The 26,454-nt window shown below is 54.3% G+C and overlaps 1 protein-coding gene across 1 annotated transcript in view; it reads left to right on the top strand.

Moving 5' to 3' along the window:
* The first annotated feature begins 4,678 nt into the window (after positions 1-4,678).
* EEPD1 (endonuclease/exonuclease/phosphatase family domain containing 1) overlaps positions 4,679-26,454 on the top strand; it is a 72,242-nt gene continuing 50,466 nt past the window's right edge. The window contains exons 1-2 of the mRNA XM_079786567.1: positions 4,679-5,125; positions 5,433-6,434. Of these exons, the coding sequence (XP_079642693.1) occupies positions 5,557-6,434 (878 nt within the window). The 5' untranslated portion in view covers positions 4,679-5,125; positions 5,433-5,556. The remainder of the gene's footprint in view (positions 5,126-5,432; positions 6,435-26,454) is intronic.

The raw sequence follows: 26,454 nt of genomic DNA, 5'->3' as shown, positions 1-26,454 counted from the left end.
GACAGAAAGTAGATTAGTACTCATGTATTGGGCTGGGGAAGGGGTAGGAATGAGAGGATTTGAGGATATAGCTAAAAGGTATGAGGTTTGGAGGAATGATCAAATTTCCCACACTTCTGTGTCTTCTAAATTCCTCGTCCTCACCCCCTTGGACTGCACTTTGGGGGATGCTCTCTAGGGCCTCGGAGGTTATTTCTTAAGGGAGTCACTCCTGGAAGTGGGGCTGTGAGGTCAGGGACCAGGCTTGTCAGACATTACGTTTCCCATTATTTAGGAGAAATGGGGCTTAAAAAGAACACCGATGGAAATGGCGAAAGGCCAGAGAAGGTGACGAGCAGAAAGTGCATCATGAACTTGAACCTGGCATGAAGTCAACAGTGGGCACCGGGCTGCTGCCAGGGGAGCCTCACGTGGGAGGCAGGGCAGGTGAGATGCACCTGCTGTTCATAGGTGCACAGGAGCCTCACCCTGGCACATGGCCTGGCTAGAGGGGCCTCCTCACCCCACCCCCAGAAGTGCAGGCGTCCAGGGCATTGCCTTGATTTACCCTAAAGTAGAAATAAGTTGCCTCACTCCCTCTTCGGACTCCGGGGGATCCTGTGCTAAGAGAAGTCTCCTGATTAGACATTCATAAAACAAAATAATAGGGCTTTGCCAAGAAGAATGTCTCAAAAACCCCCAATTTAATAAACAAGAAAGAATACGCTGTTCTGTGAAGAAGTGGAAGCCTGGAACTAACTGGAAATGTTGCTTTTAAGAGGAAATGAATGAAACCAATAGGAGCTGGCGTTCCTAAGTATGATGGTCATAATCGCATTACTTTTAAAGATTAATGAATATTATTTTCTGTAATAATAATAATAATTCTGGAGGTGGGCGGGGTGTGTGTGTGTGGGGGGGGGCGGGGAGGGGGGGTGGACTGACAACACAGGGTCTCTGATGGTAAATGCTCTCCCTTTGGTCTTGTAAATGGAGCCGCCTCGTTCTGTTGGGACTTCGCTCCGATAATTTCCAGTCAAATGCTCCATAAGAAATAAAGTGCCGTTTGGAAAGGCGTTTAGCATGTCGGGGGGATGACAAAGGCCTTCAGTTGTCAGCCGTGAAATGAAATAAAATATCAGTCGGGAGACTGTGAACTTTAAAGGAGGAATATGATGCAAAGACACTCAAACCGGTACTGTCCACGCTTCATTCCACTTCCCTGGGAGAAGGTCAAGTTCACTGATGGAGAAAGAAATTACACTCTGGGTTCCACGGGAGTCGGGAGTGGAAGAATCTGCTTTTTACTGGGGTTGACCTCGATTGTGGGGGCTGATGCTAAGCCCGTTAGTAAAACCAGGACAGATGCAGGTTGGCACGTAAGAATGACTAGAAGCTGTTTCCTCCTCCGTATCCATGTCTCTAACCAGAAGAAATCGGTTCCTCTGTCTCAGCAGCGACTCCTTGGCAGATAGGCTAATGGATCTTCAAACAGACAAACAGAATCTAAATGGGGATCTCCCACCCCCACCCCCCCGCCCAATTCTTTGTATTTACTTTATTGTCATGGAATTGTTTTTTATTAACTCACTTTAAAATCTGGGAGGGGGGGGGGTCGGGCAGTCTTACACAATAGACAGATTGAATAGGCCTATATCTCTTAAAGAAATTGAATAAATATGAATAACCTTCCAAAACAGAAAGCACCAGGCCCCGATGGTTTTACTGGTGAATTCTACCAGACATTTAAGGAAGAAAATAATACCAATTCTTTACAATTTCTTCCAGAAGAGAGAAGGGGAAGGAATACTACCTTAACTCATTCTATGAGACCAGCATTACCCTAACACCAAAGCCAGACGAAAACAGTATATTGTGTTATGCAAAGGAGCATTTCTGTGTAGTATGATGATGTCTGTTAAGTTGTGGTATCACTTTGAGACCAATCGCTCAGAGTTGAAAGAAGAAAGAATTGAATATTTAAAGTGTCGACGATACAAGCTTTTTAAAAGTCAAAATTATTATTACTTTTCAAACTAGGAATACTTGGCCACCGGAGCATCCCACGGTTTTAACTGCTAATAAGGTCAATGTCGGTTGCTATATCCGCTGCAACACTGTGCTTTATAAAATATTTGGTTTTCATCCATAGTTGCAGGCTCACAGGTCCCCAAGCACTTGGAATTTATGGGTTGAGAGTGACAAAGGTGTCTCTTATGTTAATGAGGTGACTGTTGGGCCCCTGTTAGCTCCAGGCTCAACTTCTTGGGCATCCTTTGCTCCCTGTCAACCCCTCCTCTCCATCCTCAGTCACCTACTCCTCCCCAAAATAAACCCATCTCTTTTTTTAGGCTCAAAGAGTGTTCCTTTTTACTTTTTGAAGATTTCCCCCAACTTGATTGAGGTAAATGGAAGTTTACTAAACCTCACATATTTAAAGTGTACAATTCTATCAGTTTTGACATACAGATACCCGTGAAACCATGACCTTGCAAACATTTCCATCTCCACACACACCCCCCGACCCCCAAATTTCCCATGTCCCTTTTCATCCAAGCCGCCAACCATCTGCTGATCTTCCTCTCTCTGCAGATTAGCTAGTATTTTCTGGAGTTTTGTATAAATGGAATCACACATTATGTTCTTTCGCTTTTCTTTGGGCCTGCCTTCTTTCATTAAGTATGATTTTGGGATTCTTCAGTACTGTCTATATTAATAGTCTTCTTTATTGCTCAGTTGTACTCCATTGTATGGTTTTACCACAATTTGTGGTGGATTGGGGTTGTTTCTGGATTTTACCTCTAACAAGTAAATCTCCTAGTCACGTACGAGTCTTTGAATTCCATGCTTTCCTTCCTCTTTGGTTAAGTATCTAGGAATGGAATGGGTGGGTCGAATGGCGAATGTATGTTTAACTTTTTAAGAAACTGCCAAACTGATTTCCAAAGTGGTTGTACCATCTTACACTCCCACTAGCAACGCATGAGAGTTGCAATTGCTCCACAACGCTTGCTATGGCATTTAAAATTTAACCCCCTCATTGGGTTTTGTTTATTTTAATGCACAACAGTTGAGCTACCTCTTGGTTTCATTTCTACCAAGGGGCGCGCATGCTCAGCTTTACGGGGAATAAGACCAGATCGTGCCTGTTGTGCCAGTGAAGTTAGTAGTGGCCTTCTGACCCTCCAAAGCGTCCTGGTTTGGACATAAAATATGTGGTTTCTCTACTTCTAATCCAACTAGCCATGACCCCAGGCTGCCCACCCACAGCCACAAAAGCTCAGCAAGGCATTCTGTTCCACAAAGACTTTTCCCTCCTCTAAAAGGGATTCTCCTGCTTTTCTTAAACAATTGTTTTCTTACTTCAACCTAATTACAGGAGGAAGGGAGGGGCACAATGTAGTGTAGCATGGGGAGCGGGCAAGTGGAAATTGGTAGATGGAGGGGGTGGGAGCGGGTCCTGATGGCATCATTTGAGCTGGTGCAGCCATGAGGAAGGTGCAGCTTGAGGAAGGATCTACTCCTTAACTTTTCCACGCAAGAACCAGGAAACCCCCCCTTTTTTGTCTGAGGTAGTGTGACTTGGATTTCTGTCACTTGTGTTTAAGAGTCCCCACGAGAACACACACTAGGGGACTGTACCTCAAAGGCAATCGCATTTTGCGAGCCTTAGCTGCCTCTCATTTCACATGTCTCCCCGAGAGTGGCTGTTTCTGCTGACCTGGCCCTGGGACTTGAAAGCAGTGACGCTGGTTGGGGGTGAGACCTCAGAGAGCGTTAAACGACCAGGGTCAAAGGTTTTCACGGCCACCACGCTGTTTGTTTGATTGAATGTGTGTCCCGCGTAAAGCAGCGGGATCTTTAATCTCTAACTCACTGTCCTTTTGTGGTATGACCCCAAAACTTCTGAATTTGGGGAAGCAGCCTTCATTTCCAGCTAGCATTTTCTTTCCAGCGGAAGAAAAGAGGCCGAAAGTGGGGGACAGAAGTTAAAAAGGTCCCATCCAGTCCCCTCGGGAACATCCTCAGGTTTAACTGCAGAACTGAGGGAGGCTCCTGCCCGCTGCCCTGACTCTGCCCCAAGCCCCAAAGAGAGGCCAGGAGGGGTCCGTCCCTGGGCGCCCCTCTCCTCTGCGGGGCTCCGCCTGCCAAAAGCAGCCGCGCAGGCCTCACCTCGGGGAAGAGACTCAACAGCCTCCGAGCCGCACAGCAGCCCTCGGACCAGGGTGGCCACCCCAAGTCAGGATCAGGAACTCCACCACGGCCCCCAGGTGACCCTCTGCAAAGGACAGGGCGCATAGGCCACGCCCCTCAGGCCCTAAGTCCCGCCTCCGCGCCCCCCGAGGCCCGCCCCTCCCGCCATAGCTCCGCCTCCGCACTCCCGAGTTCCGTCTCTAACCCCCCACGCGCTCGGCCCGCCCCCTCGCCGTGGCCCCGCCCCCTCACTCCGAGCCCCGCCTCCCTCACTCCTGGGCTCCGCCCCGGCGCTCCGAGCCCCGCCTCTCTCACTCCTGGGCCCCGCCCCCGCGCTCCGGGCCCCGCCTCTCTCACTCCTGGGCCCCGCCCCCGCGCTCCGGGGTTCCGCGCTGCCCGGCCCCCGCCGCGCGCGCTGGCCCCGCCCCCACGTGCCCGGGAGTCCCGGGGCGGAGTTGCCGCGCGGGGGGAGGCGTGGCCGTGGTGCCGGCGGCGGCGCGGGCGGCGGGGCCCGGACTTTGGCTTTGACACGGGCGGCGAGCGGGACCGGGGCGCTGGTGCGGGACGCTGGATGCGGTTCTGGCGGATCCTGCGTCCGACTGGAACGCAGGACTTTTTTCTGGGATCCACGCAACTGCGGCGACGCCACCAGCCCGGGTGCAGCCGCGAGACGGTGCAGCCGCGGGCGGCGGGCGGATTTCGCTGCCTTCGCTGCCTCCCCGCAGCCCTGCCTCTCCGCCGGCTCTAGGGGAGCGACTCGGAGAGTTCCTCCGGCAGAAAGAGCCGGGACCCCGCGCGGCCCGAGGCGGCGTGGGAGGGATCCCGTGGCCCGGCCCCGACCCGCACCCGCGCGGGCGCCAGGGCTGGAGGCAGGGCCCCAGCGCTGTCCGGGGCCGGGCTCCGGCCGGGGAGCCGCAGGTGGAAGAAGGACGCCCCGGGGGAGCGCCGAGAGGTGGGGCGCGGGGGCGGCGGCGGGTCTGGTGGGAGCCGCCTGGAGTCCAGGCAGGAACAGGAGGGGTGGGCGGAGGGGATGGGTCTCTTCCCCAGAGAAAAGACTTGTGGCCTTTCTGGGTCCCGATGTGATAAAACCGGACCTCTCTGGAGGAACACCCACGGCGCCCAGGCTCCCCGCGGGCTCCGGGGCCAAGGGCAGCCAGCGGCCGGGACTCCCGGGGAAGAACTTCAGCTCTGGGCAGGGAGCGCGAGTGCGCATGGATGAACCGGTTCCGCTGACCTGAGCTGATGCGTTTGCCTTCCAGGTGGCCAAGGGACAGCTGCGTCGGGACGCCCTTCGGTGCCTGTCAGCTCTCCTGGGCTTCCTCCCGGGCCAGAGCGTCCCCCTGCGGTGGCGAGGCCTCCCTGGGCCCCCGGGCCTGGCCGGCCATGGGCAGCACCCTGGGCTGCCACCGCTCCATTCCCCGGGACCCCTCGGACCTGTCCCACAGCCGCAAGTTCAGCGCCGCCTGCAACTTCAGCAACATCCTGGTGAACCAGGAGCGGCTGAACATCAACACGGCCACGGAGGAGGAGCTGATGACCCTGCCGGGCGTGACGCGGGCCGTGGCGCGCAGCATCGTGGAGTACCGCGACTACATCGGCGGCTTCAAGAAGGTGGAGGACCTGGCCCTGGTCAGCGGCGTGGGCGCCACCAAGCTGGAGCAGGTCAAGTTCGAGATCTGCGTGAGCAGCAAGGGCAGCTCGGCGCAGCACTCGCCCAGCTCCGCGCGGCGGGACCTGCTGGCCGAGCAGCAGCCGCACCACCTGGCCACCGCCATGCCCCTCACGCCGCGCGTCAACATCAACACGGCCACCCCGGCCCAGCTCCTGAGCGTCCGGGGCCTCACGGAGAAGATGGCCGCCAGCATCGTGGACTACCGCCGCGAGCACGGGCCCTTCCGCAGCGTGGAGGACCTGGTGAAGACGGGCGGCATCAACGCCGCCTTCCTGGACAGGATCCGGCCCCAGGTGTTCGCCGAGCGGTCCCGGCCCCCGTCCACCCACACCAACGGGGGCCTGACCTTCACCGCCAAGCCTCACCCCAGCCCCACCTCCCTGAGCCTGCAGAGCGAGGACCTGGACCTGCCGCCCGGGGGGCCCCCTCAGATCATCTCCACGCGGCCCTCGGTGGAGGCCTTCGGAGGCACCAGGGACGGGCGGCCCGTGCTGAGGCTGGCCACGTGGAACCTGCAGGGCTGTTCCCTGGAGAAGGCCAACAACCCCGGGGTGCGAGAGGTGGTGTGCATGACGCTCCTGGAGAACAGGTGAGGACAGGATCCGCCACAGGGGTTGGGGTGCATGCAAGAGTGGACTTTTGAGGGTGGGGGTAGGAAGGGGGCCAGGGTATTTAATCAGTGTCCTCCAGGCCCCAGCCAGTATGGTTACCCGCCGCCGAGGTCTCCTTCTGCTCCATTGCCTGGGCTTGTGGCCCGTTTCATGAACGTGGTATAGCTGAGGCCAATTCATCGTTTGTGGGTGAGTGGAGATGGTATTGGCGTGACTGCTTTGGAGAACGTTGTTTGACTCAAGTCTTCGTGGGTGTATACCCAAAGGCCCTCACAGCTGGGGACTATAGCTCAGTTTTGCATGTGAGAAAGAGCTAGTCGGATTTTTTTTCTCTCTCTCTTTTTTTTTTTGTGAGCGGGAAAGTCATTTGTTTCCCTAAATAGGCCTATTTTGTGTGCACAAAAATCGGCTTAAACACCAGGTATTTGCAAACACATGCGTGGTGTATATTTACCAAAATGCCATGAATGAATCACTCTTCATTCTTTCTCCTTATTTAGCCTGACGCTGGCTTTCAGGCCCACAGTGGCAGCCCCGAATGTCTGCAGCCTCTTCTGCCCCATGGCCAGCGGAGGTCACAGGGACGTGAGGTGAATAGTGGCCACATTTTCCCACTTGACCCGCAGGAGAGGCTGTGGGATGGGCTCTTATCACAGAGCTCGCATTATTCACAGCAGAGTTCTCCGCAGGAACTTCCGCTAAGCCCCCGTGAAACGAAACAATATTATTGTAGCAGTAACTCCTGCTGTTAATAAAATAGTGAACTGTATAATGCAATCAGCTCTGGGAAGGAAAGAGATGTTTTTATGGTCCCTTCCAGGTCAGAACTCCTCCGGAGGTGGTGGCTGCTGTGGGGGGCGGGGAGGGGGGGTCGCTGCTTTCCTTTGCGCTGGGTTGTGGGTGAGGCTGGCCCCGTAACCGTTTGGTGACACGAAGTGAGTTGGGGTTGGGGGGTGGGAATCAGTGCACGGTGACAGAGTGTCAGGATACATGGGCAAGGAGAAAGCAGGTCACAGCGTCTCGCTGGCCCGGTCCCAGGGGCAGTCTCATCACTGAGGATGGAGGGACCGTGCGCCAGCTCAGAGACCTGGACCCCCGAGCCCCGAGCCTTCTCCCTGCGCCGCCCTGTCCTTTGCTTTGCAGCACGACTCGCTCCTTTTGCAAAATCATCTTGTGCACAGGTGAGAGCCGGACTTGGTCCTGGGAAATACTTATCCGGAATGGCTTGTTGTCATCCATAGCAGCACGGATGGGATAGGAGGGGAGGAGGGCGGATGGCAGTTCAGTTCCCATCAAGAGTTTCCTGAAGGCTCATGTTGGGGCAGCGGGGAGGAGGGGGGGGCGGTGGGGATGAATCAGGATCTGAAGTCGCCTCAGTGCGAATGACAGCCTGGCAGCTCTGGCTCGTTTACCATGACAGTGATTTTTCAACTGTGGTCTCCAGACCCGCACTGACATCCATGACTGACTCGAGATCCTGGGTTTCTGTGTTTTCCCGTGCACCCGGCCGGTTCTGGCTCACACTCAGTCCTGGGTTTGTGTGTTTTCCCGTGCACCCCGGCCGGTTCTGGCGCACACTCAGTCCTGGGTTTGTGTGTTTTCCCGTGCACCCGGCCGGTTCTGGCGCACACTCAGTCCTGGGTTTGTGTGTTTTCCCGTGCACCCGGCCGGTTCTGCCGCACACTCAGTCCTGGGTTTCTGTGTTTTCCCGTGCACCCCGGCCGGTTCTGCCGCACACTCAGTCCTGGGTTTGTGTGTTTTCCCGTGCACCCGGCCGGTTCTGGCTCACACTCAGTCCTGGGTTTGTGTGTTTTCCCGTGCACCCCGGCCGGTTCTGCCGCACACTCAGTCCTGGGTTTGTGTGTTTTCCCGTGCACCCCGGCCGGTTCTGGCTCACACTCAGTCCTGGGTTTGTGTGTTTTCCCGTGCACCCCGGCCGGTTCTGGCTCACACTCAGTCCTGGGTTTGTGTGTTTTCCCGTGCACCCCGGCCGGTTCTGGCTCACACTCAGTCCTGGGTTTGTGTGTTTTCCCGTGCACCCGGCCGGTTCTGGCGCACACTCAGTCCTGGGTTTGTGTGTTTTCCCGTGCACCCGGCCGGTTCTGCCGCACACTCAGTCCTGGGTTTGTGTGTTTTCCCGTGCACCCCGGCCGGTTCTGGCGCACACTCAGTCCTGGGTTTCTGTGTTTTCCCGTGCACCCCGGCCGGTTCTGGCGCACACTCAGCCCTGGGTTTGTGTGTTTTCCCGTGCACCCGGCCGGTTCTGCCGCACACTCAGTCCTGGGTTTGTGTGTTTTCCCGTGCACCCGGCCGGTTCTGGCTCACACTCAGTCCTGGGTTTGTGTGTTTTCCCGTGCACCCCGGCCGGTTCTGCCGCACACTCAGTCCTGGGTTTGTGTGTTTTCCCGTGCACCCCGGCCGGTTCTGGCTCACACTCAGTCCTGGGTTTGTGTGTTTTCCCGTGCACCCCGGCCGGTTCTGGCGCACACTCAGTCCTGGGTTTGTGTGTTTTCCCGTGCACCCGGCCGGTTCTGGCGCACACTCAGTCCTGGGTTTGTGTGTTTTCCCGTGCACCCGGCCGGTTCTGGCGCACACTCAGTCCTGGGTTTGTGTGTTTTCCCGTGCACCCGGCCGGTTCTGGCGCACACTCAGTCCTGGGTTTGTGTGTTTTCCCGTGCACCCCGGCCGGTTCTGGCGCACACTCAGCCCTGGGTTTGTGTGTTTTCCCGTGCACCCCGGCCGGTTCTGGCGCACACTCAGCCCTGGGTTTGTGTGTTTTCCCGTGCACCCCGGCCGGTTCTGGCTCACACTCAGTCCTGGGTTTGTGTGTTTTCCCGTGCACCCCGGCCGGTTCTGGCGCACACTCAGTCCTGGGTTTGTGTGTTTTCCCGTGCACCCCGGCCGGTTCTGCCGCACACTCAGTCCTGGGTTTGTGTGTTTTCCCGTGCACCCGGCCGGTTCTGGCTCACACTCAAGGCTGAGCCCTGCTGTACTGTGTGCCCCGGGGGCGTGCTCTGTATAGCGCCTTCCTGGTGCTGGCTTTTCTGACAAGCCCGGTGAATCCACCCGGGGCTTTCTCCGTATTGGTTTTATGTATGATTATCTTTGATTGTTCTGATCATCCCTGTATTTGTTCAACCACATGATCGTCCTTGGTCAGAGTGTGTAGGGGTTATTGGGCTTCCAGAATGGATGAATGTCAGGGTAGAAAATGGGAGGGAGCGCCGGGGACGGCCAGCCGGCCTCAGGGGGGGCTCCTCCCCGCAGCGCAGACCCGGGCCGCCCGGGCACGTGAGGAGGAGCGTCAGCAGCTCTTGTCCGCGTGGCCGCGTCTCTCATTTCTCACACCTGCCACACCTGTTGTCCTGTGGGGAGGCGGTTCCTTTTGTCTCTTCACAATGTGCTCAGTGTTCTGGGCTCTCCCAGCACCTTGTTAGGGTCTGGTCAACCTGAGGCCATCGCTTTAGGGCCGGTGTGACTGTCCCGGGGCACCGAGAGAGGGCTGCCTGGGGCCGCCGATCACGTGTCATCAGGCCAGCAATGCACATTCTGCTGGAGCTGATTCACAGAAATCCCTCGCATTCCAGGGGATCCTCCTCTTAGTAAGAGGAAATAGGGTGAGTGTGAGCAAGGGTGGCTGCGAGTAGGTTTCCGGGCGGCGCTTTTTTTCATACACGTGTACGTACAGGGGTCCCCTGACTTCTGGATGGACCCTCCTAGTTCCCTACAGCTTCCCCGTTCATCCGACTTCCCCAGTAATTCCGAGAGGAAGGCAAGGCTTGCTTTGAATAACGCTCTCCCTCTCTGGGTGAGGAAACGAAAAGCAAAGAAGTCCCGTGATGAGCTCATCAGTGACTCAGCTGGGGCTGGGACCCAGACCTTCTGACGGTAGACCCGTGTTCTCTGCATGCATGCCGTGTTTGGTAAGCAAGTCACCTGTATCCACCTCTTGTTCAGGCATCCTACCCTCTGCCTGTTCAAGGACACGCGGCAACGTGTGTGCCAGTCACATTTTCTTACGTGAAGTCCATTGTAGATACATTTAAAACAAACAAACAGAAAACACCCTGGCCCCACCTCTTCTGTGTTAAATGGGTGACATTCCTTAACCTCTCCAGGTCTCCGTTTTCCCATCTGTTAAATGGAGTCCAAGAGAAAAAATGAGGCACTTCTTTTGCGAAGGAAATAGCGAACCCCTTCTTTTCCTTTCGGTGGGTTTGCTTTAGGAGGCGTTTCCTTCGATGAAAGCCCCCCCCCCCCCCCCCGTGGGACTCCACCCACAGCGTTAGAGCCTTCCTTGCCCTGAGGTGCTGCCCCAGGGGGACGGGGGGGGGGGGGGCGGGGAGCTCCCAGGAACCGTGCTCGGCCGGCCAAGGCTGAGGCAGGACGGCAGAGAGCTAGAGACGCAGTCACCAGGAGCCTTCAGGGACACGTGACCCAGAACTGACTGGTTTCCTCAGGTTCCGCTGCCAGGTCTGTGGTAGGCAAGGCTTTTCCCTGTTCGGTATTTATGGAGCAGGACCAGAGAGGAAAGCTCCTGCCAAATCCCCGTGCAGAAATTTGGTGACAGCCAACATATGGAATGAAGGTTGTTCTTTTTTTTTTTTTTTTTTTTCCCTGAGGAGTTGTTCTATTTTGAAAGAACGAGCCCGGGGAAACGGACAGATAATCTCCGAAAGAAATGAAGAGGTTTGATGTTCCGCTTACCCGGATCCCCATGGCCTCCCTCTGAAGGAGCCGTGGCGAAGTCCTGGGCTTGACGAGGGTCTAAACGTGTGTTCTTGCCACACGTCTGCCTGTGGTGTCAAAGGACCAGGGGAGTGCGTGCCTGGCGATGCGTCCCAATTGCCAAACAAGGTTTTCGTTTTCCGACTTGAGGACTAGGATCCCTATAGACACAACTCACCTTGTCGCTTGGTTCATTCATTGGAAAGCTGCGTGTTGAATGGCTGCTGTGGACACGCGCTTGCTAAACTCCTGAGCCAGCGTGGCCCTGCTGCGGACCAGAGGGAAGTGCGTGCGACTCGGCTGGCACGGCGCAGCCTCAGAGCCGGCTGGGAAACTCAGATGTATTTATTTATTTACTTTTAGGAAGCCACTGAGTGTGACTGAAAGCTGGCTGGATTTTCCCCAGATGAATATGGGGCTCCTTCATCCTAGGCGATTGGAGGGTGGGTAGATGTAGCCGGACATGGCAGCTGGGACATTCGTCCTGATAGCTGCGGAAACGGAGGCTCAGACTGGTAGCAGCCCTGTGGCCCTCTGAGCTAGCGATGTGGGAGTCAGGATCTGCAGCCGGGCCGCCGTCTGACTTCAGAGCCAGGGAGCAGAGCTGTCTTTCCCCAAACTCCCTGTCCTTGGACTGACCCCTGGCCCACCTGCTGCTTCCTCCCTGTCTTGGGTCTCCGGCTGGCCGGGCTTCACCTAGGCTCCTGGGCCCACGACAAGGCCCCAGAGGCCTCTGCTCTCTTCCTGTTTTTGTTCTGAAGGACCAGGCTTATGGCCAGAGGTAGAGCCGTGCGGAGGGCTCAGGGCCCCTGAAATGTGAGGCTGTGACCTTGGCTCCCCGCCAGGGTGGAGCTCTGGTTTTCTGAGCCAAGGAGCGCTGGGTCATTTCCAGAGAGAAAGGTGGTCAGGACTGAGCCCACCAGGGTAGCCGGAGGAGGGGGTGTGGACGGAGAGAAGTCCCGGTGTGGGCATGACCTGGGGTGTGTTTCCCTCGGGGGAAGGATGCTCCTTTTGTCTTTCAAGAAAGCTGGGCCCACTGGGGAGCTGTTTTGGGAGGTCTGATAGCACCGATTGTCTATCAGATGTTCGTTGCTTTATTATTTACTCATTCATTCAGCTGATGGTTTGGAGCTCTCCCCAGGTGCCAGGTGCTGTGTCCACTCTGGTAATAAACTGGAGAACAGGCTACAGTCCCTGCCCTCAGGGGGCCTCCACGTTAGGCGGGGAGACAAACACGTCAGCACGTGGATGTGCAAGGACAGACAGTGGCTGATGCTGAGGAGGATGGAGGGGAGGTGAAGAGAAGCCTGGAGGTCGATGGGGTCGGGAAGGCCTCAGCTAAAAGCTGATGGAGGAGCAGGGGCCAGGCATGGAAACGGGGGGGGGGGGGGGGGGGGGAGGGTGCCCCACGAGAGGAACCAGCAAGGGCCAAGGCCCTGGGTCTGTTCCAGACAGAAAGCCAGAGGTCAGGAGTGGCAGGTGGCCATGGTTGCAGGGAGAGGCAGGGCAAGTGGGTGGGGCCTCCAAGGCTCTCTGTTAACCACACAAGGAAGCCACGGAGGATTAGCAGCAGAGGGTGATGAATTACCTGTGACCAGGTGGCTCCGGCCGCTGGGGCCCTGGGCGTGGGTCCTGGGAGCTGATAGATTGGCTGTTGCAGAGGAAAGGCTGAAGGCGATAGTGGCGGGGAGATGGGGAAGTGGGTGGAGAAGAGAGGATCTTTCAGAGGTGAACACTGCCAGACCTGCTCGTGTTGTGGACATGGCAGGGATTAGCTGCTGGATTTCTAGGAGACAGGCTCAGAGGCAGTTAAGAAATCCCGGGGCGGCTAGCGTGCCTCGGTGCTGCGTGGACACGATGCAGCTTGCCGACCTCACCCCTCCCCTCTGCTGTGTCTAGCTCGGGACAGGGGTGGGTCCTGGGCCATTGGGGATGGAGGAAGAGCCTGGTCCTCTGCAGGCCGGCGTCTGACAAGGCGGCTTTCTCTTTGGTTTCAGTTCCCAGGAGAACAGGGCCTATTTGCGGGGGCGGGACTTAGGTGACTATTTCTATCAAAAGGCATTGACATCTACTCAGCGTTGATTGAGCGCCTAGGCTGTGCCCCTTGCCTGGTGAGGTCAGGGACGCGGGGAGAAGTACAGCTTACGCACAGGGACCTGCTACTTGCCCGCCAGGTTCTGGAAGTGTGTGACCTCCGCGTAGGGAAGGTGAGGGACAGGACCAACTCAGGTGGCAGGGAGCGAGTTGGTCTGGAGGGGAGGTTGGGGTCTGAAGTGGCAAGAGCGTGGTGGCCATGGTGTGAAAGTCAGCCCCCCCCGGCCTCGCACAGCCGACAGTGAGGGCAGGACGCCCGAGTCAGTTCCCAGCCCTGGGCGCCAGTGTGCCCACCGCCCAGGCGTACAGTGTGGAATGTTCAGGCAGGGACCTGCAGGCTCCCACGCGCGGTGCCTCCCGGTAGAGAACAGCAGCGAGGTGTGTGCTATTTTTAATTCTAAATTACCCCGCCTTACCGGAGATTCTATCCTAGATAGAATTCCTTAATAACGAACTCTGCCAGTCCCAAGGCAAAGGATGCATTCCGCCAAAACGTCGTGTGCTCATCACAGACACGTGGTCTGTGTGGAGGCGTGGACGGCTGAGTGGAAATTCCCCGCCGGTGACTTCTGGCGCCCAAACACCCAGGAGGGGCCGCAGCGGTGCCTGGCCCCGCCCGCAGCTGCCAGCCCTCAGCGAAGATTTAGGGGTTTCAGAAGCGTCCCGACCCTGTGCCTCCTACACGGGCCTGGTCCCGACAACAGGTTTTGGTGTCATGGTTTGATTGACAGCTGTCAAACAGCTGGATTCCAGCAGCTGGGAACCCTGGGGAGACAGGCTCAGAGCAGACATTTCACTGGAAAGGAGAGCCCCGAACCCTCCTGCGAAGCTCTTGGCTGAAGAAGCTCTGGGTTTTCTTCCCCGGGGCCGGCTCCCTCGCCCTGTTGCTTTGCTGTTTGTTTCCAACGAGCCCCAGTTTCCTGCGGATTCTATTTTGGTTCAGCCGCTACCTGATTAAGCTGTTCAGGGAGGCCTTCAATTGTTTTCATCTGGAGGCCGCTGTCAACCCCAGGAATGCCGAGCTCTGCCCGGGGAACGTCGTTCCCGTGGCCACACTCAGGGTTGCGTGCGTTCGGGGTGTGGCCGTATCGCGTTCCGGGGATCTGAATCCTGTTCACTCACAAAGGCCGGAGGGTAAAATGGGGACTCGTCTTTCTTGCCTTGGGCCGAGAGGGAGGTCTTGGGTGATCGGTGCTTTTACAAATGCTGAGCCAATATGCTACTCAAAACACACCCCAAACTCCCGAATGCATTTCTTTCTCTCCCCCTTCCTCTCCCTGTTCATTGGACGCCCGCCGCCAGGTGAAGATGCCCTTTCCGGCAGCACAGCCGGCCTGAGCTCAGTGCTTTTGCAGTCTCCCTTTTCGAAAATGGGGGAGCGTATACGTTTGGGGGCCTCCAAGTACCGATGATGGCCACGGGCCTTGGGCTCTGCGGTGGGCGCAGGGCTTCCCCGCTTAGAGGGGCGCTGCAGCTTCAGGTCACCGTGTGGCTTTCTTCGCCGCCGCTGGCTCTTTTCAAAGGCGTCCCCGTGGTTTTTAATTGGAGGAGTTGTATTTTCGGCGTCCGGTGGTTGTAGTTGTGCTAAGAACAAGAGCAGTCGTTAACACTGATAATGACTGTGGCTGAGGCCCCGGCTCAGCAAGCAGGCTCACGTGTGGGTGGCGTTACTCGCCCTTTCACAGGTGCCGCTCCGGGGAGAGAGCCTGGCTCAGGGGCGCGGGGTAAACTTCCCCAGGTCACACAGCCTGGAGTGCCGGAGCTCGACTGGTCCCCAGGCTCCCTGCGCTCAGCGATCTCTCCCCCTTTTGTATTTTATTCATACCCCAGCCTGCGTGTCAGGCTAGATGTCTCTCCGCAGCTTGTTTTGCATCCCTAAGTCATGACCTTTCGTAGGCATGCTGGTAGGTCATGATGTGTGTGTGTGTGTGTGTGTGTGTGTGTGGTCTCGTATTTGTCTCTTCAAAGCGGAGCAAGGATATTTGCTGAGTGCAGGGTCCTATGTTTTTATGACTATGCAGTCTTTTACGACCCTCTTGCCCACAGCTATTTTGACAGCAGTTTCTTTAAACGACTTGCTTTTATAGGAGCTTTCTAAGCATTCCTGTCAGTTTTCATAGAAACAGCTTCTCCTGCTCACTTCCTCAACTGATGTCCTGTTTAGGAGACCAGAGTCATACTAGTCATACATGTTTATAATCATGAACAGGCCGGGGCACCGATGCAGGCGGCCTGGCAAGCACACGGTGGGGGCCCCTGGAGGGTGGCAGTGCACCGCGGTCCGGCTGGGGGTGCTCGTGACCAGGGATTCCCCCCCCCCCCCAGCAGGCTTTACGGAGACATGGGGGGCAGTCTGGTGGGTCCCTTGAGCAGAGGTTGGTTAGGAGAACATCTATCATGTTTGTAAACTAGGACCTGGGCCCAAGTTTTAGTGTTGATTCGTCTGGAGACGGCGTTGCCGTCTGTGCATATTGCACACCCGCAGTGACTGGAGGTGGTTACTGACCCACTGATTTCTCCAGAAAATAGACTCAAAAATGGAACTATGCTGTGATAAGGTTGAAAGTTCATTGTCCCAATTACCCCTCCAGAAATTCCTTGCAGATGTTAGCAGTAGAGGAGGTGAGGGAGCGATGTCTGTTGCTTGTTCTGAGACCTGTGCTGGTCAGCGTTTTCTTCAGTGGCAGATGGCGAGCTTACAGAACTCCTGAGCAGCTGGGAGCTGGCAGTGGAGGGGGTTGTCTGGGCAGGTGCACTGGCCTGGGTGGTTTATTAAAACCGTCCCAAGGCTGTGGCTCTGCACTGTCTTTTCGAACTGTTCTGAGTTTGATTTTCAGCGTTGGATTTTGTTCATGTAAACTACATGGCCACACATGTGAAACATGCAGGAGACGGCTGTGTAGCTGTACATATAAGCTGAACTCAGTTAAATCCAGGCAAGCCCTAGCTGGTTTGAATCAGTGGATAGAGCGTTGGCCTGTGGACCAAAGGGTTCCGGGTTTGATTCCGGTCAAGAGCATGTACCTCAGTTGCAGGCTCCTGCCCGGCCTGGTCCGGGCTCGTGCAGGAGGCAACCAATCGATATGTTTCTCTCACCATACCAATTGGTATGTTTCTCTCTGTTTTTCCCTTTCTCTTCCACTCTCTCTAAAAATCAATAGAAAAATATCCTCGGGTGAGGATTGAAAAAGAAAAAAATCCAGGCAAGACTGTTAGGAGTTGATGTGTAACCTCGAATGAGGTTCGTTTTGATGCCTCCAACATTTATAATCATGCGAGTCCTTAGATCTTGTTCGAGTTTCAACTTAGAACTAAATGGTGCTGCTGCTTTTTCAAGCGTTGGGGTGAAGTTAATTGAAGGGCATCTGAGATGATTTGATGGTGTTCACTGTGTTACCACTTGCAACCATTCATGTGACCTTTGCAGGTTAGGAATGTCTTGTCATTGGTGGACAAAGCCAGGAATAGTGGGGACTGCAGACACCCAGGACCCCTGGTTTCAAATACAGTATTTGCGTTTGTCAAAATAGCTCTGGTATTTTTATTGATTGATGTGCTAGTAAAGGTTTGATATTTAAATGTATACATTTCTTCTAAATCACAATAGTCCCTTCCAACCCGGAAGCTTGTTCCACAGAGAGGGAAAACGATCACTATTTCCTCCAAAGAGCCTTCGTTCTGCGAAGGGAAAGTGGTTGTTCCTAGAGCTAGGAGGTGTGTTCATTCCCTAGGCGGCCATAGCCCAGTACCATAGCCTGATGGCTTAAGCCACAGGAATTTACTTCTCACCACCTGGAGGCTAGAAGTCCAAGATCAAGGTGTCTGCCCAGCAGGTGCCTTCTGAGGCCACTCCCTGGCTTGTCGATGGCCACCTTCTCCCTGTTTTCCTGTGGTCTCCCTCTGTCCCTGGTCCTAATCTCATCGTGGCCTCAGGCCACTCTCATGGCCTCCTTTCACCTTAATCACCCCTTTAAAGATGCTGTTTCAGCCCTAGCCGTTTGGCTCAGTGGATAGAGCATCAGCCTGTGGACTGAAGGGTCCAGGGTTCAATTCCAGTCAAGGGCACAGGCCCGGGTTGCAGGCTCGATCCCCAGTAGAGGGTGTGCAGGAGGCAGCCGATCAATGATTCCCTCTCATCATTGATGTTTCTATGTCGCGCTCCCTCTCCCTTCCTCTCTGAAATCAACTGTATTTAAGAATAAATAAATAAAGATGCTGTTTCAAATACAGTCACATCCTGAGGGACTGGGGGTTGAGACCGCAACATATGAATTGGGGGTGAGGGTAGGAGTCACGATTCAGCCCATCACAAGATGGTGTAGGAGAAAATGCCCTGGGACTTCCTTCTGGCTGTGTGTGAGGAGCCTGCTCCTTCAGGTGCTTCCTGGAGAGGAGATGCTGTTTCACAGTGTGCATGCTGGAGAAACCCGCGTCCGAGCTCGGGGAGTGACCGTCTGTTTAAATGTATACATTTCTTCTAAATCACAATAGTCCCTTCCAACCCTGAAGGGAGAGGAACGGCTCTCTGCGGGCCACATCGAGTGTGGGCCGGTTCTTAGGTGCTGGGTTTGCTTCTCTTGAGCTTCTCTCCTTCCAACTTGCCAGCCCTTGGTGTTCTCCTGAAGCCTCCTACCCCCCCCTACCCCCCACCCCCCAGGCAGCAGCTCCGCCCTGCCAAGTACGGTGCGTGCCCTTGGCCCCGGTAATGGTGACACATGATGTTTATCTGCCCTGTGGAGTTCAGTGCCCTTTAGAGCTGCTGAAGAAGGTGAGGCTCAGAGGGACCCCTCAGAAGTCACTCCGGCTCGGCTCCCCGGCTTCTCTGTGAGGCGCCCCAGCAGCCATTCTGCAGTACCGGCCCGTGTGATGAGTCTGTACCCCTAGACTATACACTGCTTAACTATTTACTTTGCCCCAAGTGCCGTGGCTAAGATTTTTATATTCATTAACTAACTTAATCTTCACCCCATCCCAGTGAGGCAGCTAAAGTATCCCCACCTTACACATAAGAAAACATATCTGAAAGAATTTACAGTAGCCCGGCTGCTGTGGTTCAGTGGTTGAGCATCGACCTATGAACCAGGAGGTCATGGTTCTGTTCCGGTCAGGGTGCATGCCTGGGTTTCGGGCTAGGTCCCCAGTGGGGGGTGTGCAGGAGGCGGCCGATCAATGATTCTCTCTCTTGAATCATTGAGAGTTATGTTTCTATCTCTCCCCCTCTCCCTTTCTCTCTGAAATCAATAAAAACATATTTTTAAAAAAGAAAAAAAGAATGTATAGCAAACTTGCCAGAAGTCCCAGCGTTGGCGAGTAGGGAGCAGAGTCAGTCCCAGGCAGAACTGCTCAGAGCCCAGACTCTCCCTCAGTTCAGAGGCAGCCCATCCACGGCCCTGGAGAGGACCAGGAGGTTAAGAAGGGAGGGACAGTGTGGGCTAGCTAGCCTTTTCATATCGAGAAAGTGTGAAAAGATCAGTTTAAAGGGGTACTCCCTGGAGTGGGCCCATCTGATAACCAGGACAGCTACTAAATGACCAGTGGACAGGTCGAGTATCACCCCTACCCTTTGCCTGTGATACCCTTTCTGCAAGAGAAAGTCTTGATCTTGTTACAATCAAATTGATTCCTTTCCCTTTGGATGCTGCTTTGCAAATTTCCTCGTACCCCAAGTTCGCTCTTACCTTTTCTTCTTGGTTTTACATTTTCCTCTTCGCTTCTTAAGTTTTTAACCTCTCTGGAGTCTACTTTTGTGTAGGAGCCCAGGGTATGATTTTATTTTATTTTTTTTGGAATTTTTCCAGAATCATCTGTGAACAACTTATCCTTTTTCCCCACTGATTGGGGCCCCATCCTTTATCATATGTGTCCATCAAGTTTAATGTTTTCCTGTGCCTCTTCCGTACTGTGTCTGATCCCATGGCATCTGGTCGGGCGAGTCTCCTTCCTGTTCTTATGAAAAGTTGTTTAACCGCGCACATTTTAGGATCAGGTTGCATTTCTCCAACGTCCTGCTGGAACCGTGGTGGGAATTGCATTGGCTTTACAGATGGAGCTTGGGAAAAGTTGACGTCACTGCCGTGTCAGCTAACCCTTTCCTTGGATATCCATATTTCTTCACTTACTTAAGCTCCTTCTGGAACTTTTATGTATTTATTGTTGCATTCTGATACTCAGTCCCGACGTGGCCTCTTCTTTCTGTCCTCAGGTATAGGACTTCCGCTCGGCTAGTCTTCAGGGGGTTCTCCAGGTTGATCGTTCAGTCATTCGCTTGTCATTTTGATGTGGTCGTGGGAGGAGGCAAGCAGGGATCACCTACTCCACCATCTTGACCGGAACCTTCTTTTGGGACTTTTAATAGAGCTCCACGTATTTCTACATGAAGGTTCTGTGCATTCTCTCTCAGGTTAAATCTTAGATCCTTTGTGTCCCTATTTTTAAAAAATCACCAGAGAATGAAGTTCCACAGTTTTGCTGGTACTCACTTCAAGGCTTATCTGTCCTTATCACTCTGAGGCTCTTTCTCCACCCGCTGTACGTCCTTTGTCATTTGGGCCCACGGTTCTCAATTTTTCCTCGTAGGAGTGAAAACCAGCCTTCAGAGCCTCTCTGTGTACTGGGGGCCTCAAGTTTCATCTCCTGCCACCTGCTAGTCTCACCCTGAGGAACTTTAGTTCACTTCACTTTTCTCCGGGATTCAGATTTTTCAAGCATAAATCATTTCTCAGGCTATACTCTAAACCACAGACTTATACTCTAAACCAGGCATCCTCAAACTACGGCCCGCGGGGCCACATGCGAGTGTTTTTGCCATTTTGTTTTTTTACTTCAAAATAAGATATGTGCAGTGTGCATAGGAATTTGTTCATAGTTTTTTTTAAACTAGAGTCCAGCCCTCCAACGGTCTGAGGGACAGTGAACTGGCCCCCTGTTTAAAAAATTTGAGGACCCCTGCTCTAACCCTTCTTGTATGAGTAGGTATACAAATAGGAGTGGACCCAGTAGAAAAGCCCGAACACATTCTGCTGGCTCCAAACAACAACCCCCCCCCAAAAAAAATGTAGGGTCCCCCAATGATAAATGTTTAGAATTAATTTTATTGGTGCAGAACAACTCTAGCCTCGAGTCAGACTTGATTGTAGGTCAAATTTGAGGTCAAAGACCTTGGAATTATCTTTTATAGTTTAGGCATCAGATCTTGAGTCTGTTTTGTTTTTTTTAATCTATTTTGCTTCTCATGTGTCCGTGGGTTCCTATGTGTGTGTGGCCACAGACCTAGGTCTGAACATGCTTCCACCCACAGAGTGTCTGGTTCTGCGTGAGTTATAAATATACCATGTTTTTAAATAGATCTTCATCTTGGGTGTCAGTTGCTTCTCTGCTGCTCCCACCTTCCCCGTGACGGAGCGGCGGCGGGAGGGCTGGATGCAGTGGGCTGTACACGCCTCCTGAGGATGTGTGCGCTCTCTCTCCTCTGTGGTCCTTCCAGCCAAGCCCAGCGGGACCAGGCGAATATTAGAAGTTCCTTTTTCTATAACCGGTTTCCAGATGACCTGGTGCTGCTCAAGTCAGGGCCAGGTGCCATGACCTCATTCCTTTGCAAGGCCTGATGGTGAAGTTTGTTTTCGGTGTCCAAGTCGGGGCCTTTCGTTTTGATGTGAAACATTTAAAACATACAAAGTGTATAAACCATACCTGGGCCCTCTCTTCCCTCTTGTCAGTGCGTTTTCCTTTCTTGAGGACGCAGAGCCCTCATGTCCCATTGTCATTCTTCAGGTCCCTCCCACCCATCCCTTTTGTGCCTGGAACATTCCCTTCCTTGTAATAATTGACGGGCAGCAGAGTCTCCCGCCCATGGGGGTGCAGGAAATGCAAAAGCTCACTTTCCCAGCATCCTTTGCAGCTAGGCCTGGGCTCTGCTGCTTGGTGGGTTCGTTCTAACCTCCGAGTTGGGAGGCAGCAGCAGTGACCGCGCAGGGGCTGTGAGGACCTCACTCCAGCCTGGGGACAGTTTGCCGAGGACCAGGTCCCTGGGGCAGCAGAGGCAGTGTGGCTGGTGGCCACTTCCCCCAAGAGCCTGGCCTGCTCTGCCCTTCCGATCACTTTCCGCAGGGAAGTGGCCACATACCTGGCCCGTGCCAGACCCTGCACAAGTGTGGACACCTGGGCCAAGGGACATTTGTTACATGTCTCAGAGTCTTCTTCAAACACAATCCATTTTTAAGATAAAAAAGTACCGGTCCATAAGCAGTAAGGGCTGTAATTTGCCCTCACATGGAAAGGTGGGGTCTCTCAACATCGGCAATTTTGACTTTAAAAAAAATTTCACTTTTGAGGTTATTATAGATTCACATTCTGTTGACATTTGGGGCCAGATAATGGGGCCAGGGCTGGCCTGTGCATTGTAGGATGTTTAGCGACATCTCTGGCCTCTATGCACGATGCCAGGAGCACCCCCTTCCCCAGGTGTGACAGCCCAACGTGCCTCCGGGCATCGCCAGATGAGTGTGCCCGGAGGCAGGATTGTCCCTGGCTGAGAGTCACTGCTCTGGAACCCCTCGTCAGAGAGGCACAGAGCGTGATGGCCACGGTGGGGACCTGGCTCAGGTGGCCGAGTTTCTGTGGCCTCAGGAGAGGGCTGGACCCCGGGCCCGGGCGGGACAGGAAGGACGGAGCGACAGGGCTGACAGGGAGACCCCTTGGGCCGGTGAGGTTGAAGAGGAGCTGTGGGTGACTCCCTGCATCTGGAGGGGGGCGGACGGAGGCTGGCGGGCACTGTTTTAGCCGTGGAGCGTGTGGGGTGGATGGAGCTGGTGGGAACGTGCGGAGTAGGAGGCAAGGCCGAGGAGGTAAGGCCCAGGGGCCCCCTGCACCCCGCCCCTCTGTGGGACGACCAAGTATAGGAGGAACTTGGGAGCCCCGATCTGCTCCACCGCCCTGATGAGGGCGAGCCTGGGAGGGGGTAGGGTGCAGATGCAGGAGGACCAGGGTGCTACGCCGAGCGAAGGTGCCGGAAGGTGCCGTGGCAGGAGAAGACTTGGAGGGAGGAGGTGTCCGCGCTTCCTGATGGCAGGTGGCTTCAGGGGCAGCCTGGAGAGCATCCCCTCCTCACACAGCGGGACAGAGCGGAAGTCTGGAAGGAGGGAGGGGGGTTAGTTATTCCTGGGCCTTGTTTTATGGTAGAAAAACCCAGTCTCCTGGGAGCCCCGTGGGTCCTGCCAGTTCTCTTATGCGATGGCTCTTTGGGTAAAGTTATTTCCGTTCACATGCTGGGAGGTGCCGTGTTATAGTGGCGGACCTGCAGGTAAGATGTTAGCCGGGCTCAGCATACTCGGGTATTAGTGTTCCTACTTCTACCATGGAGACCCTAACACTTCCTTAGTAATGACCCCTTAAAATAAGAGGAAAACTTAGTCGAAGTGAAATAATTGTTTTGTACACAGAGAAACGTCTCCAATTAGAAAAATAGTTATATTTGAGAAGTAAAATATTTTTTGTACACAAAGAAACATCTCAAATTAGAAAAATAGTTGTACCTGACTTTAGTTCACAGTTGCTTGATATGTGCTCGACCCTATTATAAATCCTATCCTAAATAAGCTGTTAAGGCCCCAAAGCAGAATAAATCCTTTGCAGCGAGGAAAAGAAGTGGGAGGGGAAAGAGCATATGGTATAAATTCTATATATAGGGGGAACCTAAAAATAAAGCCGGCTGGTTCTCCTCAAGCAGCTCTTAGGTACTTTGAATGTCTTCAGGGGAAAGAAAAAGAATAAGAACAGAAATAATTATAATTAAATGTGCTTTGACTTAGAATGCTGTCGCCTAAATTTTTAGAGACAAAGTGGGTTGGTGGTTGGGGCTGGGGTGGGGACAGGGATTGGCTGCTAATGGGCACCAGGAAAGTTGGGGGAGGCATGCGTGTTCAGAAACTGGGTTGTGGTGACGATGGCCCCACTAGAAAGTCCCTAAAACGTCACTGAACTGTGCACGCGCAACGGGCGGCGTTGATGGTGTGTAAGTCTAACCTCACCGAAGCCATCGGCGTTGTTGCTCTGTGCTTGGGATGGTGTCTTAGTGGACTTCTCAGTCGTTCTCACGTCTCTTTCTTTCACTAGTTCTTTCAACAAGTGTCTGACCTCCGGGGAATCATTTAAACCCTCCGTGCCTCGTCTTCTTCTCTTGGAAAGTGGTGATGGTGCGCCTACACGGGTTGTTGGGACGAGTAACTGAATTAAGTGTAAAGCACTGACAACACCCCTGGTTCCTAGCCTCATGCTCACCCCACCGTCATCGTCATCATCTTCTTGGTTGTCATTTTCTTCTCTGTCTCGGCCTTGGCCGCTCTCTGGCCCAGGCCCTGCCTCTCCAGGCTGCAGTTTACTTTTCTAAAAGGAAAACCTAATGTTCTGAAAATGCTGCTCACAGGTGGTTCCCCGTAGCGCTTTAGATGGAGTCCAGACCTCCCAGTTCTAACAGAGAGCCCCCGTTACCCACACCCCCCCAACACACTCACACACACACTCACTCACACACTCACACACATACTCTCACATTCGCACACATACTCACACACTCACACTCTCACACTCACATTCTCACATATATACTCACACATTCACACACTCACACTCATACACTCTCACATTCACACACATACACACACACTCACATTCTCACATATACACACACACACACTCACACTCTCACATTCACACACATACACACACTCACATTCACACACATACTCACACTCTCACACTCACATTCTCACATATACACTCACACATTCACACACACACACTCACACTCATACATTCACACACATACACACATTCTCACACTCACATTCTCACATATACACTCACACATTCACTCACACACACACTCTCACATTCACACACATACTCACATACTCTCACACTCACACACACTCTCACACTCACTCACATTCTCACATATACACACACACTCACACTCACAAACTCATACTCTCACATTCACACACATACATACTCTCATACATTCACAGTCTCACACTCACATTCTCACATATACACTCACACATTCACTCACACACACACACTCACATTCACACACATATTCACATACTCTCACACACTCACACTCTCACACTCACATTCTCACATATACACTCACACACACACACTCTCACTCTTATACACACTCACTCTCACACACACTCTCAGGCATAGTCACACACACTCACACATGCACTCACACACTCTCACTCTCACACACACTCTCACTCTCACATAGACTTACACACACTCTCACACTCACTCAGATTCTCACATATACACTCACACACACTCTCACTCTCACACACACTCTCACTCTCACATACACTCACACACTCTCACTCTCATAAACACTCTCAGGCATAGTCACACACACACACACACACACACACACACACACACACACTTGCACAGTACACAGAGATGGAAGCGGGAGGGTTGGGGCCCGAGTCGCTCACCTGATCCCCAGTAGGCTCAGCCCGCTGTGTTTCCCAGTCGCCTGAGGAGCATTCAGGATGCTCTCACGCTTTCCATACCCGATTCTGCCAGAGATGCCCTGCACTGGCCTGGGTGGGTCCGGGAGCGCTCCAGGTGGTTCTGAGTGACCTGGGTGGGGCCCGGAGTGCTCCAGGTGGTTCTGAGTGGCCTGGGTGGGGCCCGGAGTGCTCCAGGTGGTTCTGAGTGGCCTGGGTGGGGCCCGGAGTGCTCCAGGTGGTTCTGAGTGACCTGGGTGGGCCCAGGAGCGCTCCAGGTGGTTCTGAGTGACCTGGGTGGGCCCAGGAGCGCTCCAGGTGGTTCTGAGGGGCTGGGTGGGGCCCCGGAGCGCTCCAGGTGGTTCTGAGGGGCTGGGTGGGGCCCAGGAGCGCTCCAGGTGGTTCTGAGACCTGCGCCCGGCGCCGTGAGCAGCGGCTCCGAGTCTGAGTCAGGCCCAGCACCGTCTATTGTATGGGCATACCATGATTCACTTATCCATCCCGCTGTTAGATGGTTCCCAGTTGTTGTCGTCACAAGTAGTACTGTTGCAAACATCCTAGTATGTGTCTCTTGATGCATGTGGGCAAAAATTTCCCCTGGGAAAGGATTAGACGCAGACGGGCCTGCTTTGGTCTGATGAACGCGTTTTTATTTTATTGATCAAACTGACATCAAGCATCCCTGTGCCAGACACGATTTAGCAGTGACTGGCGAGCGTGTGGGTTCTCGGATCCTGGCCCTCCCTCCCATGGTCTGTGGCCCATCGCATTGCCGCCCTGGGAGGATGCTGCCCTTCGCCGTTCCCGCGGGGCCCCGGGAAGACGGAGAATCCTGAGCTGGGATGGCTCCTGAGGGAAGGAAAGCGGTGCCTCTGCCCCTGCCCACGGTCCCTACGCAGCCTCCACGCTTCATCCGCGCCCTTCGTGTTGGTGCCAACGTGTTTGTGTGGCGTGGCGTTAGGCTTGGCAGGGATCCTGTGTTTGAGATCAAGTTTCTCATAAGCTCACAGAAGCCTTTACCTTGGCACAGGAGATCCCTGTAGCAGCTGGCGAGAGGCACCCTGGAAGGCTGGAACAAGTAGAACTGGCTGTTGAAAGTACCGATGTTTGAAGTGCACTTACTGCTTCTTCCTTCCAGGAGATTCTACTTTGCTTGGTGGGTTGGGGTCTTTCTGGCATTTGTAGAAGACCAAGAGCATGGTCTCTGTCTTAGATCTCGTCTCCTGCCTCCTCGGGCCTCACAGGGAGGGTGACAGGGCCGGGGGGGAAGGGCTCTGAGGCAGGCCAGTGCCCCTGACCCAGAAAGTTGATCCCAGGTGGGTTCAGCCTGAACTCTGAGGGTGATCCCCGAGGGACAAGCAGGGCCCGTCCCGCTGGCCCCAAGGCCAGGTCCCCAGTGGACAACAAATGATCCTCCTTTGAGGGCACCAGGAATGCGTTGCTGTGTCCTCCCGTGGAACGGCAGAGCTAGAGCTGTAGCTGACTGGAGGGAGCCGACAATGTCTACTTCCCCTTAATGCTACGTCACAAGTCCTGCCTTGGTCGAAGGGAAAGAGGATGATTCGAGGCGCGCAGTTAAAGTCATTCAGAATGCACGTGCAGTTAAGGACGCATGGGGGTGCGTTTGTGTGGGCGGAGGGGTAGGCAGGTCATCGCCGTCGCTGGGGGA

Source organism: Cnephaeus nilssonii (assembly GCF_951640355.1).
Source record: "Cnephaeus nilssonii genome assembly, chromosome: 12".
Lineage (NCBI taxonomy): Eukaryota > Metazoa > Chordata > Mammalia > Chiroptera > Vespertilionidae > Cnephaeus > Cnephaeus nilssonii.
The sequence above is the reverse complement of the archived record's forward strand: the minus strand, read 5'-3'. Positions and strand labels throughout refer to the sequence as shown.